The sequence below is a fragment of the Equus przewalskii genome, chromosome 5 (assembly GCF_037783145.1).
Source record: "Equus przewalskii isolate Varuska chromosome 5, EquPr2, whole genome shotgun sequence".
Classification (NCBI taxonomy): Eukaryota; Metazoa; Chordata; class Mammalia; order Perissodactyla; family Equidae; genus Equus; species Equus przewalskii.
In genome coordinates, this window is record NC_091835.1 from 52821135 (window position 1) to 52838885 (window position 17751).

At 40.1% G+C, this 17751-nt stretch overlaps 1 protein-coding gene across 3 annotated transcripts in view; it reads left to right on the plus strand.

Annotated features, from left to right (window-relative positions):
• The first annotated feature begins 286 nt into the window (after window positions 1–286).
• SSPN (sarcospan) overlaps window positions 287–17751 on the plus strand; it is a 104451-nt gene continuing 86986 nt past the window's right edge. The window contains exon 1 of one of the 3 annotated variants that reach the window (XM_008513345.2): window positions 287–704. In XM_008513345.2, coding sequence (XP_008511567.1) covers window positions 426–704 — 279 coding nt within the window. In that variant the 5' untranslated portion in view covers window positions 287–425. The remainder of the gene's footprint in view (window positions 705–17751) is intronic. The other 2 variants (XM_008513347.2, XM_008513348.2) reach the window with 2 other exon arrangements.

The following is a 17751-nucleotide window of genomic DNA, read 5'->3' on the forward strand; positions in this document are numbered from 1 at the left end:
TAAACTCAAATGATTTCAACATTCATCACCTTGCATTGCACCTCTCGGAAAACAAAAACAAAAACATCCTGGGGTTTTGAGTGAGGAAAACAGACACCACACACACAGAGACACACGCACACACGCAGCCTGTCTACAGTGCACAAGCTTCAGGAGGCTAAGGGACCCCGCCGGCTCCTGCGGGCACTGGGCAAACCCTGCCCGCAGGTCCAGCAGGCGCTGGGGCCGGCGCGTTGGCAGTTGGCGACCCCCCTCGGCTCCCCCTCTGCTCCGGGCTCCCTGTGGCCTTTGGAGGCTCGGCGAGTCGGCTCCAAATGTTTTCCATATTTGTTCAGCCTCCGTAATCCGAAGCCCGGGGCCGGCTCGACCCGCCCCCGCCGCGCTCGGGCCCTCGCGCTGCACGCGCAGCTACCCGGGCGGCGGCCATGGGCAAGGACCGGCAGCCCCGCGGCCAGAAGAAGCAGGGGGGGCCGCCGGCCGCGGACGCCGCCGGGCCCGACGACATGGGGCCGAAGAAGGGCAAGGGGGCCCCCAAGGAGTGCGGGGAGGAGGAGGCCCGGACGTGCTGCGGCTGCCGGTTCCCGCTGCTGCCCGCCCTGCTGCAGCTGGCCCTGGGCATCGCCGTGACCGTGGTGGGCTTTCTCATGGCGAGCATCAGCTCCTCCCTGCTAGTCAGAGACACTCCATTTTGGGCTGGGATCATTGTAAGCATCAAGTCTGTTTTGCCTAAGCGTTTGCCAAACAGGAATGCAAATCCGCATGGTGGAGTTAAGACTAACCCAACTGCATGCGCCCCCTTCCCCAGCTCCACTCCTCTAACTCACGCTCTGCTTGGGGACTGGGGCCTGCCACACTCGCTGTGCCCGGGGCAGGGCTGGGCGCGGTAGGACTCGCCCCCCCCTCCTGCTTGTTGTTGCTCCCAACGCCTCCAAATGGGCCTGACTCGAACGCGCTGGAGCTGGGGAGGCGAGTCAAAGTCTGCTTATTTTTGGTTAAATTGAACATCCTCCATAACAGCACAGATTTTCTTTGGCTTTTTTCTTATCCTAGTCCCTGGACCCCACCCTTGTCCCTAAATAAGGAACAAAAAGTGAAGTAAGTTCATCTAGTAAAAGCAGGTTAGGGAAAAGCTTGTACTTGGAGCTGCCACGTTGGATAGTATTCATTTTATTTTTTACATTTAAGGTTCAAGTTTTATAAAATAATGGTCTAAGGCAGGAAATGCGAATACGGCCAGCACAGCCATAATCCACTGGAGCCTGAAGTGGGATAAACCCGGGGTACTGGCCATAGCAGAAGTATATTTGGGAGTCTGCTATTGGATGTACTGTTTTAAGCAGAACACTGCTCAGCTGTTGTAAGTGTTGAAACACACAGCCTATTTGGCTTAGTTAATTGGATTCTTACATGTGAAATGGGTGCCATTTATGAGCGCCTACAGTGTACCTGTCCTGCTCGAGGCCTTCCATATATTATTTCTAATCCCCACATGATTCTTATGAGATAGTTTATCATTCCGTTTCTCAAAGGAGAGACCCAAGGGCAGACTCACCCAGGGTCATGAGTTGGCCAGGTTGGCAAATCAGCCAGGTTGATTCCTTTTTGCACCAGACTACATCTGCATTTTCCTCCCTGAGCCAACTTGCCACCACATTTAGTTTGCATTGTAGTTTTATGTTATAGTGCCTTGTGGCTTACGAAAACCTCTTTCATGTGCATTATTTCATTTGATCCACCAAACAGCACTTTGAGGTGGGACCTGTAATTACTCTTTGGACCTGAGGAAATAGGCTAAGCGAAGTTAAATGACATTCTCAAGGCCCAGAGATTAAAAGTAGTGGCATTGGGCAAGACTAGAATCGACACTTCTGGCTCCGGGTCTCATATTGCACCATTACAGCTATTACTGACCACAGGACCTGTAACTCATGAAACCACCCTCAAAATAATTTTGAATCAGGGCAGATGTAAAAAAGACCTGATGCATATGCAGCAAGGCAGGTATTTTCTAATTAAGATTATTTGAACTCACAAATTCTTGCAGAGTAATTTAAAACTTTTAATTTGTGTACTACGAATTCCCATGAAATTATCATGATTGGGGTTTTCTAAATCAAGTGATTTTAAAAATAGCTTTTCACTAAGTTATACTGGGTATTTTAGTCACCTCAATGACTGTCAAGATGGAAAAAATGTCTGTCCTTTAAGCCTAGGCAAATTAAAAGAAAAAAAGGAATGAAATTCCTTCATTCAATGGTTTGGAATTTCATTTGCGAATTTGTTTTCTTTAGTTTCTTTATTTCAACTTTAAAAAAACACAGTACCCAAAAAGCAAATTAGATAGGAAAAAATTTGTCTTCATGTTTAAGTCATGAACATACAAATCACGCAACTCTGAAATTTTGTGAACTGAGCAACTCTGAAATTTCCTAAGCTCCTGCGAGGAGCGTCACAGGCTCCCAGTCGCCCTGGAAGGTCCCTGGGTGTGGTACAAAGAGCCTTATCTATAGCAGGTCTCTGTTCTTTCCAGTTTTCTAGTTTATGGTGTAGGATGCACTTGGAAGTTTGCTTGTAGTGATATCTGTACTGATGATCCTGGGATCTGAAGTTTTCTTTCAACAGAGAATATGTGTAGAGCAGAGCAGATAGTGGAGATGCCCTGAGCCAAGTGAGGAGGGTCTCTGAGGAGCCAGGTGAGGAAATGCCCTCATCCCAGCTGGGCCAAAGCTGCAGGCAGTGTGTCGCTGTCTCCCACCAACACTGTGCGTGTTGTCCTCATGAAGCTGTCTGTGGCGGGTCCTGGGGCATTCTTTCAAGCTTTCAGGGAAGGGAGAAGACAGGGAGGCAGGATGGGGAAGTGCTGCGGTCTAGCACCACTGGACCTGGTGCTGAGCACCAGCTAGGCCATTATTCCCTGAGTAACTTTGGGCAAGTTACTGAACCTCTCTGAATTCAGAATGGTAATAATCATTCCCACCGCTTAGGGTTGTCCTGAGGATTTAGTTAATACACATTCTAATACTTAGAACAGTGCTGGCTAATGGTAAGCATTCAGTGAGTTAGCTCTTTTTATTAGCAATTAGTGAAACGATCATTGGTGGTGTCACTCTTCAAATTAGAAGTGGCTCTATTTTATCTCTAGTCTTGCAGAACAGCCATTTTGGACTTGAAATGTTTTTCAGACCAGTTTGAACCCTGAAAGAGGTATCAGTTTGGCCAGCCATCTCACCTTTTTTTCTTCTCAGCCATGTCACTATTAGCAATCTGAGTGATATTAGATTAGTTCAGTACTTTCTGGATCTCTCTGGAGGTTTATACAAATTAACTTGGATGAAAGGGGCCTCCTCAGGGTCATTTTATCCAGGAATATGGAGTCATTCTGGTCTGGTACGTCCCCTAGGAATACTGAAAAGTTTGCCCTGTTTAAGGGCAATCCTTTAAACCAAGGCAGTACAGGTCACTCCCTGGGGCTGAGGGAGAGTCAAACCTGCTTCCAGAATTGAGGCTGAATTCAAGGGGGGCCCCGGACTGATGCACTGACCCCATCAACAGTCTACATGCTTCGCTTTTCTGTTTCTCTCTATACTGATTGCCTCTTACTGTATGCTACTTACTTCATTTTACAAGGGTTACTATCCTATTATCTTGGGATTTGGGCCTCGCCATTCCCATAATAGAATCTGAGTATATGGATAAATCCACTTAGGTAAGTTCTTGTTGACTAGAGTCTGGGTGACTTGATGAATCTTCAGCGAACCTCTGGTTCTAGACTGAAAGTCCTTAGTGATCTACGATCAGAGATATATGTCCAGTGGAATTTTAGGAAAACAGGTTATTTCTTACTATCCATAAGTATGACTCCCCTCACCCTCTATCAGAGAGATGACTGAAGTCTTAGTTCTTCAGTTACAAAAGATTCCTGTAAAATAAAAAAAAATGAATGGAGTCACTATAGAGACTCCATAACCTGTAAAAGTGCCATTCTTCTCTCAAAATTCTTTATAAAGGGCTCGAGGGTCACACTGTAATGAAGATACAAAGTCAAGCAGGGGCTTTGAGGATGAACTTGGCCAGGGGCAGGGGATCCTACGAAATAGGAGTTTGCTTTGAGTTTTGCTCTATTAATGGCTTGAGTGGCTGGGTCAAATAGGCATTCAAGTTTGCTCGTCATTCCAGAATTCTTATTGATGACAAATGTGTATGGATTGAAGGAATCTAAGAACTTTGGGGCCTTTACTTACTTTGTACTCGAATATAGTTTTGGTTCACGTGAAGCATAACATGTTTGAACTTTGGCTTATTTTTCTTCATTCAGTAACATTTGTTGGGGTTGTCCACCACACTAGGCATTAGTCTAAAAATAATGAAGCATATACTAGGAGCAGATCTCCAGAGATCCTGATGGACACGTGCCATTATCATATCTGACAGTAATGAATACTTCTGATTAGAAAATTTAACCTACACAAATATTTTTAAAGCCCATTTACCTTTCAAAGTATTTCACTTAAACTGATTTATTTGCTTTGGCATCTCTACTCTGAAGTCAATTTAAGAGCAAACTCTTACCTCTCATCCCCAATGGGGGTTTAGTGTTAGTCTCTTGGCCCTTGTAGGGATTATTCCCATAGAAAGTGGGAATTTCTTTGTCTTATTGTGGTTTTTGGCTTTCCTCACTCTCTCTCCATTGCTCTCATACCCCACCCAGCTGGAATAAAAATCCTGAGCTATATACTACATTAATCACATTAGAAAGTTTAAGGAAAGGGCTTTAAAGGAAGGAAGAATCTTTCCTTTCCTTAATGTCATTCATAAAATTCATCATATGAATCTGTAATGATTAAGAGTCCTGTCAAGAATTTCAATAACAGTTTTCATATGTTAACTTACTCTAAGGAATTCAAAATCCAGGTGTATTCAGATTTTAAAAATCTATTTTTAATTCATGACTTAATGGAAGGGAAATTGGTGGTTATTTATTTTAAAACAGAATATACCCTGAAATTCACAAGTAGATATATGACATATAGAAAGGAAGGAACAGATATTGTTATTATCCACAATTTGTAAGTAACGAAACTGAGATATGATGATTTGGCTAAATGATTTGATCATGGATTTATGAAGAGAAACTGGAAGTGAGGGAGGTTTGGCGTTGGGGTTTTGGATAGACCCTAAAACAAGTCAAGAAGCTAAAAGTGTCAATTTTCTCCATAGGTATATTGACATTTGAGAAATTTAATCTGGAATTATATTTTTAGGAATATATTGCACACTATTGCATTATTTTTCGTATCAGGACTTTGCTATGATTCAAAATCTAATGTTGCACCTCTGATACCACTGGGGAATAATTTTTATTATAGCAACTGTCACAGGATTGTTAGGAACTGAGGAGTGATAATTACATGGCCTAACTTAATCTCCACTAAGTATGTATAATAAATAATGGTAGGAAAAATATCTTATAGGTACATGAAGTTCTCCTATAACTATAAAATTGGAATGTAATTTGATTAATTTGGCAAAAGAAATTAATTTTAATAACTGTATGAACATAAAAGGGAATATTCAAGAATTTGGTGACATGTTTCCTGTAACAATTTTAAGAATATAGAATAAAGAATAAGGAAGGTCAAGATTGAAGGAAATCTTTAGATGCTCAGAATCATTAGGAGAAATATATTTTCACTTCTACTGTTAGCCTTATACGAAGCCAGAGATGCAAAGGCCAAGGGAGTGCTTATATGATGAGGAAGTCATCCCTGAATCTTCTTTCTCTTTTTAAAATGAGGAGGAGATGGGGTGGTCCTGATATTTTTTAATCTTGTAATGTTGATATATTCAATTCAGAAAGCTAATCTCTAGAAACTTTTGAGATGTCAATTATCATTTGTTTTTATTTTTTATAATAGTAATAACATATGTAGAATTTGGGGATAATCAAATAAAAAATAAAGCAATTTGTTGTCTTTAAGTATATGTCCATGGGGCCTCTCTGTATCCCTTGACACATAATGGGTACCCAGTATGTGTTGAATTGGACTCTGTCTATTCCATACTTGGCATTATCAGAGATTCTGGTTGAACTCGTGTATCCCATTTTTAAACTATGGTTTGAGAAATGACATATGGTTGTATTTTCCAATACAGACAAATTTAAGTTTATTAATAACGTTTGAAAGAACTAAGAGACAATAATAAGAAATGTTTTATTACTTCATTTTGGGCTCTTGGGTTCCAGAAATATTCAGAACACAGCTTGGCATTACTGAGATGTGTTATTTCATCTTGTAAAATGACTGCAGGATTAAAAAAAAAGAGGAAGAAGAGGTCATTTGACTTATTATGCATTCTCCTAATTAGAACAAATTAGAATTGAAGTGGCTGAATGCTGGATGTCAATATTATCAATCTTACCTTCTACAAAGAAAGCAATGGCATAGATTTTCCTAACAGTAGGTCCAGCAGTTTCGTAGATTGCCAATATGGTGTCCACTTTCAATCTGGCCTGAGGAAATGGATGTTCTAGACTTTTTCTTGCCATTAGCCTTGCCCAGGACATTTCTGTTTAGGATGTTCTTTAACTGGATCTACTTTCCTGTGTTGTATCCTGAAGGGTTAGCATCAACATTAGAGGATACACACAGGGTATGTGAAGAGGTCAGTATACAGATTTCTGTGTTGCGTAGACAGGAATGGAATCTAATTATTAAACTTTCATTAGATATCATTTCACTGCAAAATACAGTTCATTTTTAGGGCCTAGATCCTGGCACACTAGAGAAATGCTGATCAAAAGAGCCCATCAAAATCCAGAGCTGGATGGAACCTCAGGATGTCATCTTTTAACCCTGTAGCTATTACTTGCTGTGAATATTCAAGTCCAGGTTTATTACAGTGAGTTCATAAGCTGAAGGTGAACTTCTTTTATAAAATGGATGTTGGGAACAGTATTTATAGCATAAACTATATAAAAGCCTGTTTCAGAGGCATATCCTCTTTCAGATGGTTTGGATGCTGCTTCAGATCTCAGTGTATTGAGATAAAACTTGGCAGGAGTAACTGTCAGATGCCTGAGCGAGGCAGCTCACTCAATCACCCTGGTTAATTTTAAAATTCATGTGTGTACACCTACACATATGGCAATAACTAAAATACATTTTTCTTTCTGTCTTCGTCTGCTCCAGCCTGGTAGGGTTCTGGTGAGGCCTTTCTTCCTGGATTGCAGATGGCTGCTTTCTCCCTGTGTGCGCACGGGAATTTCCTCCATGCTTGTGCCTGGAAAGAGCGAGAGATCTCTCTCTCTTCCTGTTCTTATAAGGCCACCAGTCCTGTAGGATTAGGACTCCACCCTAATGACCTCATTTAACTTTAATTACCTCCTAAAAGCCCTGTCTCCAAATTCAGTCACATTGGGAGTTAGGGCTTAAAGGTGAATTTGCGGGGGGGGGACACAATTCAGTACATAGCACTTTCAGGGAGGGATATAAATTCGTACAACCACCTCAGTGATTCTTAAGCTTGTTTCTCAGCTTATCCATGAAGGCCCTCTGGCTTTCATGGAACAGCCAGAAGTCTGAATGTTTCTGATGAGAATTCCGAGCTGGTAAACTGACACGTGGCGGTGCAACGCGGTGGCGTGGCTTTGTGCTCATGCCAGCAGTGAAACATAAGGAGGAGGTTGTTTTCAATGTGTTTACAGATTGCTTCTTTTGTCAAATTTCTTTAAAAATAAAATCAAGGCGATTCAGCTAGTGAACACAGTTCTAAGGATAACTTGGGCATTTCATTTGCTGCATTAGCTCTTTAAGGCTTAGGAACCACCATTTAGTAAATCCCAGCCTTCCTTTACTGCTGCGGGAGTGTCTCGCTGTCAGGATCTAGCTAAATGACACCTTGGCTTCCGAGGCAAGGAAATGAGGGAGGTTGGCTGAGCAGTGCCATTGGGCGATGCTCAGATTTTCAGCAATTAGATGAGCTTGCTGTCCTCTGAAGGGCAGTGATCTCATGTTTGGGGTTTCTAGAACTTAAGGAAAGCAACTTCTAAGGTCTTTTTTTATAATATGCAGCCGTTTTCATTTTTGATGGTGATTCTGAAAATTAGATTAATGCTCTTTGTTCTGTGGAATGGGTCAGAATAAAACCCTGGAGTGTTCCCTCTTTGGGCCTCATGATGTAACAGGCTCTAGTAGGAGCTGCACCTCCTTGATCGATCCCTCCACGTTTGGCATACATTTAAGGGCTTCCCGTATGATCCTGTTCATCCAGGGTAGAAATCTGGACCTAGGCTCTGCTTTGCTTTATCAAGTACTGCACAAACTCAAACCATCCCAGAGGGAAAGACAAAAGAGGACCGACTGAGACTGTCCAATATGCCACCTTTCAACAAGGGGTTCAATCCTAGTTCCAAAATGAGTAGCAAACAATAGCCATGGCTGTTGTTCTAGAGGCATCCTGTAATATCTCTGGTTTGATTTTCAAGTATATTTAAAGTTGATGCTCTCTGGGCCTGGCCTGGTGGTATAGCGATAAAGTTTGCACACTGGGCTTCAGCAGCCCGGGCTTTGCTGGTTCAGATCCCAGGTGCGGACGTACGGACCACTTATGAAGCCATGCTATGGCAGGCGTCCCACATATAAAATGGAGGAAGATGTGCACGGATGTGAGCTCAGGGCCAATCTTCCTCAAAAAATAAAATAAATGAAAAAATAAAGTTGACGCTCTCTGATCTAATGTGGTGAGAACCGTATTCCCTGCCTAACCCAGTCGTGAAGGTGCGTGTTTCAGTGCTTTCCTGGGTGCTGGCAAAAGGCCAGTAAGTGACAGGACATTAGAAAGCAAAGGGTTTGTTCGCAAATAAGTATTTTCAGAGTCTGCTGAAGAAGTTCTGTTGGGCCTGCTTCTGTTGTTGCAGAAATGAGCAACTCCCCACTGGCTGGGAGTGCCGTGGGGCTGGGAGAGGCAGCGAGAAACCTTGAGGATGCTGTTGCAGTGGCATCGCACTCAACTGTTGTTTTGAAAGTGTTGGATTCAGCATTCATTGTAACGAGTCATTAAAAACCCCTTTAAGATAGGTTATTATCAAGGCCTCTCTCTCTCTCTCTCTCTCTCTTTCTCGTGTGGAAGATAATAACAGGTGACAAGAAAAGAGGGGGAATTGCTAATGTGTTAACCAGACTCTGACTAGGGAGAGAATTTTAGCTTTATTACTTAGGCTGAGAAAAATAACACCAGGTTCCTTCTAAAGTATCAGGTGTGGCACACATAACAGGCCATTAGGCTCAGGCTGAGCCTTATCTCACATTTAGCTGTGCCAGGAAAGCTCGGAAGGAGGCCTTTTCCAAGATAAGGGAAACGGCATTTCAGTCTTCTCTGTTTCTGTTGGAAGGTGGAGGTGCTGCTCAGTTAGGGAGCAGAAGGCAGAATGACCATCCCTACCTCCTGAAAGGTGAACCGTCCAAGGCAGCGACAGGAACAACCAGGACTCCAGAAGGCGAACACATTATAATCAATGAAAAATAATTTCTCCGTGACTGCGTACAGATGAAAGACAGAATTGATCATTTTAGTAAACACGTTACATGTTCATTAAGTTCACGCATTTCTCTCATGCTCTCAGCTAGTCAGATTCCGAAACACGAGGACCAAACCCACGCAGGTTGGTGTCCTCTCCTAATCTTTTCATGAATACGTAGTGTGGGGCGCCTATGAAAGGGTTTCGATCTGAGTTAAGGGCTCTGAGACCAAATATAATTTTTAAAATTAACATAAGGTGACCGTAACTATTGTGTTATAGAACCCTCGATAAATAATTCTCACTCAGTCACCGAATCTTGTGCGTCACAAATTTTTCCACCTCGAGACCTCCCCGGAGCCTCGCTCCCCTTCTCTCGGTCCTCACACACACATCACAAAAAGCTCAGTGTCTAGCTAACCCATGTTGCCATGGTAGGGAAGAGCAGAAATTCTGGAGAGGCCACAGGCTGCTTGGGGACACTGACCTCGTCCTGTTGAAGAGGACAGAACACTTTTCAAAGGAGAAGTAATATTGCTATATATTACTTAACATGCCATTATACCCTGTTTCTTTTTCATTTTTGTAAAAAGTGCTATCAATTAGAAAAGCCACTTGATATTTTTTAAGGTTGAACAGGATGGTTCTCTCATTTATGCTCCTGTTAGAATGTTATATAGTTTTATATTGATTTACTGCATCATTTCTATATGCTTTACTAGTTCATATATTTTTATTTAGTGTACTACTTCAGATATATGAACCCAGGGGTATCAATGTGGAATTATCTCTGCAATCATTTCTGAAGTGGGACCTAATTTGAGAACCTACTCAACTATATGGCTGGAGTAGGCTAAATCCATGTTTACAAGATTCCTTTCCTTCTGAAGACTTAAAAAATCCCAAAGTGAAACCCATGAGCTGTAGGTTGTTTATTTTTCCCACAAAGATGTAATCATTCTCCCTCTCCTGTTGATTCACGAGAAATGCTGGAACACAGTCTTTGTTTCTCTTACATTCTTTGAAAATGGATTATTTTGCAAAAGTAGGTATTTATAGAATTTGTCAATTGTTTCTGATAAATCACCACAAGAGTGAGTTAGGTGGTGGAAAAGCCACAGAACAGAAGCCTATAAAAGAATCCTTACTAGTAAAATAGAAACTTTTCACACCTTAGCCGGTCTCCCTTTGTCTTTCTTTTCTTTTATGTTTTCAAAGATTAGCACCTGAGCCAGCAACTCTTGCCAATCTTCTTCATCTTTCTTTTTCTCTTGTTCTCCCAAAGCCCCCCAGTACATGGTTGTATGCCTCTGGTTGTGGCATGTGGGACACCGCCTCAGCATGGCCTGGTGAGCAGTGCCATGTCCACGCCCAGGATCCAAACCAGTGAAACCCTGGGCCACTGAAGAAGAGTGCGGGAACTTAACCACTCTGCCACAGGGCAGCCCCTCCCTTTGTCTTTCTCTGTGCCAGGTACAGTGCCCCCGGGAGCTCAGTGTCTGGGAGAGGACACACACGTACAGCTAACTACAATGCAGCTTAAAAAACCAAGTGCTAAGGAGGTGCCCTGGAGAAGGTAGTACAGAGAAGAGTGTGATTAACTTGCCTGGGGGCATCAGAAAAGGCAAGGAGAGGGGGCTTGAAGTTGCAGGAGGGGTTCCAGCTTTGGGAAAAAGAAATATGGGTGGAACCCTGTCTCTACCGCTTTGTAGCTATTTTCAAAACTTTTGATTATGATTTTTATTTTCATTTTTGTGTGGGTTTGAACAAGTATGGGCAATTCTATCATTATTTTTTAATCATGAAAATTTTCGTCTGTAATAGCATATAGACAATAATAATAATAAAAAAAACCCCACCTACTTATGCCCAGGTTTGTCAAGTTTTAACATTTTGCCATAAATGTTTTAGATTTTAAGAAAGAAAACATTACGATACATTGAAGTTGCCTGTTTCCTTTCTCAATCACGTTCTCTGCCCCCACCCTCCTTCTGCAGAGGTATATACTATCCTGAATTTGATATTTGTCATGGCTGTCTATGTTTTCATACTTTTTTATATGTATATATCCATAACCAATAACTAATTGTGTTTTATATGTTTTACATTTTATATAAATGGTAGTATAATATTTTTGCTCAACATTATTTTGTGATTTATTCACAATAGTACATGGGTACCATTCATTCATTTTTGCTTTACTGTATTTCACTATAGAAATATACAATAATTATTCATTCTGCTGATGAAAATTTTGGTTGTTTTCAAAAAAGGTTTTTTTTTTTTGCAATTGCAAACAGTGTTGCAATGGACACTGTTCCGTGGCTCCCTTTGCATGTATTTCAGTTTCTTTAGGGCATGTTCCCAGAAACTGAATTATTGGGTCATAAGATATAGGGTCTTCCGCTTAGCAGATGTTGCCAAATCAGTACCACGAACCCAAAGTTGTACTAATTTGCCCTCCTACCAACGCTACTTCAGCATTCCCACTGATCTACATACTTGCTAATGTTAGTTACTGGCACACAATTTTAATTTTTGCCTATTTTATTTGTGTGCAGTATCTTGTTTTATGTTTTTCTAAACACTACTGCAGGAACATACATTATATGTTTGTTGGCCATTTTATCTTATTTTCTATCATTTATTCAAAAAATATTTTCTAGGAGTTGTTCGTCTTTTACTAATTGATTTATAAGATTTGTTATCTTTATTACTTAAGCTTGTGGTTTCAACTCCTGCACATATCTTCTCCTAGTTGGTACTCTCTCTTTTGCTTTTTTCGTCCTGTGTTGTAAAAAAGACATAATTTTAGTGTGTTTGTATTTATCAGATACTTTTATGGTATATGCTTTGATGTATTTTAAGGAAAACTCTCCCTACTCCAGGGCCAAAAAGATATCTGCCATATCATTTTCTGAAAATGTCGAAGGTTTCCTTTTGTATTTATATCTGTAAGTGGTCTAACTTTTTGCATATGATGTGAGGTAGTGTCTGTATTTCATTTTTTCTCATATGGAGTGTTAGTTGTCTTCATACCATAAATGATTGGTCCTTTCCACACTGATCTGCTGTGTCCATTTATCATCAAGTTTCCATATTAGATTTGAGGATTGTGTCTGTGATTCTCTTCAATTCCACTGTTTTCTTTGTTTATCACTGTTCAGATACCACATTGTCTAAATTAAAGTAGCACTATAATACTTCTTGTTACAGAGATGATGGCATAAGCAGCCCACCCCCATCCCTCCCACCCCCGTCTTATTATTCTTCAAAATTGTCTTGACGAATCTTAGTCATATTCTCTTCCATTTACAATCGTCCCTCGATATCCGAGGGGGATTGGTTCCAGGTCTCCCCGGATACCTGGACTTCGGATACTAAAATCCAGAGATGCACAAGTCTCTTTATAAAATGGTGTAGTATTTGCATAGAACCTACATATATCTCCCCATATACTTTCAATCATCTCTAGATTGCTTATAATACCTAATCCAATGTAAATGCTATGTAAGTAGTTGTTATTCTGTATTGTTTAGGGAAGAATGGTAAGAAAAAGTCTGTACGTGTTCAGTACAGACGCAATCATTGTAGGCCTTTCGATCCACCGTTGGTTGAATCTGTGGGTGGGGAACCCGTGGATACAGAGGGTCAACTGTATATTTTAGAATTGGTTTTTCAAGTTCCAAGAAAAATACTTTTGGTATTTTCATGGGATTTGTACTTTCTATACATAGGCATAGAATCTCTCTCCATCTATTTGGGTCTTCTCTAATGCCTTTTTTGGGTTATTTTTTGATTATTGATTTCAACTTAATTGCTTTGTGCTCAGTTCATGTGTTCTTCATACTACCAATTCTTTGATATTTTATGAGACTTACTTTGTGGCCTAGTATGTGATTAATTTTTATAAACATTTCATTTATGCTTGGGAAAAATGTGGATTCTTTCATTTTGGAGTTTAGGGTTCTATATTCAACTTAAAAATCAAGGTTCTTAATCATGTTGTTTAATCTTCCTCATCCTTACTAGTATTTTTTGGCTTGATCTAAAGATTACTGAGAGAGGTGTGTTCAGATTTCCCAATATTATGTGAATTTGTTTATTTCTCCTTACAATTCTGCCCATTTTCATTTAACATTTTTAGTCTACTTAGTAGCTATGTGCAAGTTAATGATTATAAAATATTCCCCTAGTCTTAGGTTGGCAGCTATTTTCTCTCATTTTTTGGAAAATATTATTCCATTATCTTCTGACTTCTGTTATTGCTAAGATGTCTGCTTGATGTCTGATTGTTGTTTCTTTAGAGGTAACATGTCCCTTTTCTCTGATTGCTTTTCAGATTTTTGCTTTGTTTTTGATGTTCTACAGATTAACTACTACTATGTCTCCTGATCACAATTCCAATGTGGTTTGGGAGCGGGGTTTCCTCACACCAACAAGCAATTCTCTGACACCAGCAAGGTATCCTACAATTCAGCCCAATTCTACACTCTCTACGTGGAGATGGCATCGGATCCCAAAGATTAAGGGTTCCATCCTACCAGACTGCCTCTCCCTCCCACTTCAGACACCAGTTGAAAGCTCAGGTTATCACCTGTACTTCTGACCCACTGGCTATAAATCAGAAGTTCCCACGACCCCCTCCTTGGGTTTGATTAATATCTTAGAGCTCAGAGAACTCAGAGAAACATTTTATTTACTAGATTACTGGTTTATTACAGAAGGCTATAACTCAGGAACAGCCAGATGGAAGAAATGCATAGGGTAAGGTATGTGAGAAGAGGTGTGGAGCTTCCATGCCCTCTCCAGGTGCACCTCTCTCTCCCAGCACCTCCACATGTTCACCAACTTAGAAGCTCTCCTAACCCAGTCCTTTTGGGTTTTTATGAAGGCTTCCTTACATAGGCTTGATTGATTAGATCATTGGCCATTGGTGATTGAACTCAACCTCTAGCCCCTCCCCCCTCCTCAGAGGTCAGTGGGTGGAACTGAAAGTTCCAACCCTCTAATCACATGGTTCGTTCTCCTGGCAACCAGCCTCCATCCTTTTGTCCAAAAGTCACCTCATTAACATAATAAAAGATACTTTTATCACTCTGGTCACTTAGGAAATTTCTAGGGTTTTAGGAGTTCTGTGCCAGAAACTGGATAAAAACCAAATGTATATTTTTTATTGTAAATCACAGTATCACAGCTGCAATGTATCTAAATGTGGGTTCACCTTTTAATTTATCCTACTGGGTACTTGTTATGTTTCCTGAATCTAAGATTTTTGTGCTTTTCAACAATTCCGGAAAAATTTAGATCATTATTTATTTTTTCAAATATTGTCTCTCTCTTCTCTTAAGTCTTTTGTCTGGAACTGCTATCAGATGTATTTTAGACCTTCTTTTATCTTCCCTGTTTCTTAACCTCTGTATTGTGTTTCATCTCTCTTTACCTCTCTGTGCTGTATTTGGATTGTTTCCTCAGATCAATCTTCTAGTTCACTAGTCCTCTTTTCATTTGAGTTTAATCTGCCTATTACTTATCCATTGAGTTTTTAATTCCAATGATTTTATTTTTCATTTTTAGAACTTCTTCTTTTTTTTTTTTTGAGGAAGATTAGCCCTGAGCTAACATCCGTGCCCATCATCCTCTACTTTATATGTGAGATGCCTGCCACAGCATGGTTTGATAAGCAGTGTATAGGTCCATGCCTGGGATCCAAACCTGCAAACCCTAGGCCACCAAAGTGGAGTGTATGAACTTAACCACTACTCCACTGGGCTGGCCCCTAGAGCTTCTATTTTGTTGTTATTGATGGCTTTTAAATATATCCCTGGTGTTTTTTAAAGTGCCCTGTTCTTTATTCATATTTTCCATTCCTTCTTTTGTGTCTTCAATTATTTTGAATGTTACTTTTTTATAGGCTCTATTCATTAGTTCCATTATTTGAAATCAATGTGGCTCTAATTCTCAGACAGAGTATAATTCTTAGACATGCTTACATGCACACAAGTGATGGCCTTCACTAATGAATTGATTCCTCATGTGTTTGCTATAACTGATTTGTGAGTTCCTATTCCAAGAGGCTTTGTATGTGATAATTGGTGTGGCCTATTTGAAGGTGTAACACTTTTAGATGGTTTTGTCTTGGCAGTTGTCCCAATGGTATCAAGAACCTAGAACCACCCTTTTTTCTTAATCTATTTATTATGGAAAATTTCAAGCATACACAAAAGTCAGTAAAATAGTATAGTAAACGCCTATGTTGCCATCACTCAGCTTCAGTAATTATTAATTCATGATCAGTCTTGCTTCATTTGTCTGCTCCTATAGTCCCTCCACACCCACACACCACACACTGAATCCTTTTGAAGTAAACCCCAGATATCATATCATTTCATCCATAAATATGTCAGTATGTAAGTCAAAGATGAAGACTGAAAATAATCAAAATACCAATCATGCTTAACAAGTTAGCAATTTCTTAATAGGATCAAATCAGTGTTCAAATATCCATGATTAACTCATGAATATTTCTTCACAGTTTCCCAAAAAGATCTAAACACTGCAATTGGTTCGTATTTTTCTTACATCTCCTTTGCTCAAAGATTCACCCTTTCTCTTTCCTTTCTATTCCCCTCCCCCACCTCATTCTGTCTCTCTCTCACTTACAATATTTTTTGTTGGAAAAAACCAGAGGTTTTTTTTCAGGATCTGTTCTTTGTTACTTTCCATCTGAAGAGATCTCAGGACCATATAAGTAGTAGAAAACCCTCAAAACCTCCACCCGCCATCACCTGAGGCAAAACAATTTTCTTGATGATTTTCAGTGCTGGGGGTTAATTGTTATCTAGCCATGTAAGGGCGTAGCTATCTGAGGGGCCTACCTGTGTGCCATGGTTTTAGCTCCATCTCTTGCCTGTAGAAGCTCAGAGCATTTTAAATTGTTTTATAGGGAGAAGGGCTTCATATAATTTAGTCTTTAATATTATGCAAAAATAAAACCTCTTGATGCTTTTAAAAATCTTCTTGGATCAACTTGTAAGTTTCTTAAATTCTCTGAGTCACAATTTTCTATAAAATGGGGTAATATTTTTTACTTATTGCATTGTTTTAGGGAATAAATGAGATAATGTATACAAAGTGGGTGATGCCTAAAAAGTACCCTTTCTCGGTGGAGGATCTCCTTGAACAGAGTTTGAAGAATGGATTATTGGATTATTATTATTGGATTCAAAATGGTTGAAGGAGGAGTACTATACCAGGAGGATAAAGAAGTAAAGGATGTTGTAGGTCAAAGGCACAATTCATGTCCCATGACTATGAAGCCTAGTTTTCATCCACAACCAACTTTATTGCTTCACAATTCTGTTGTTTGTGCTTATTCAGTCTTGAGAAAGAAATTGCAAAAATTCCCAGCAGTTCCTATATAATACGAATCTTAACATAGAAACACAAATCTGTTATAATCTTAAAATAAGACTCAAACCGAGAGATTCTACTTGAATGTCTTCATGATAAGTCATACACTAGACTATTTGTCAGGTTTTTCTTCTCAGTGTTCTGTGAGTTGATGAAACACTCAGCTGTGGGATTCACTGGTTTAAAATGATGAGCTATTTGCAATCATTTTCAAGCAAGGTTTTTGGAACTTATGAATTGTAACAACTTTGTGCTGGCACATCTCTCGATCTCCCTATCTTTCTTTCCAGCCTTACTTTGGCAGGAACATCGATGAAAGTACACTATATCCATAGGATTTCGGGGATTCGTGCTCCATTCATCCAGCTGCTGGTCACAAGTTCGAACTCCTTTTTGTTAATTCCATCAGGATAGTTATCTAATATCTTATAAAGCAACATGGGAGACACAAGTGAAGATCTGCCAAGCACAAGGTGTGCTGAGAAATTAGTGCAATCACTTAACAAGTGCATTTTCCTTCTCACTCTTTCTGTGCTTGTACAACAGATCGGGCTAAACCACACAGCAATACAAATTACAACACAACATTGGTTTAAACAAATCAAAGATATACATATATCTGGTATTATATATATGGTATGTATTTATATCTGGTATATAATAATCTGGTTATCAGATAGTTTCAAATCATAATAAAACCCGCCACTTTGAATTAGAAAGGATGATCTTACCATACAAAGGACTTCAGCCTAGTGTGTAAGTGCTTCTTAATACTCCATACTTTTTACCAACCAATCAGAGCTCTTATCACAATGGAGCAG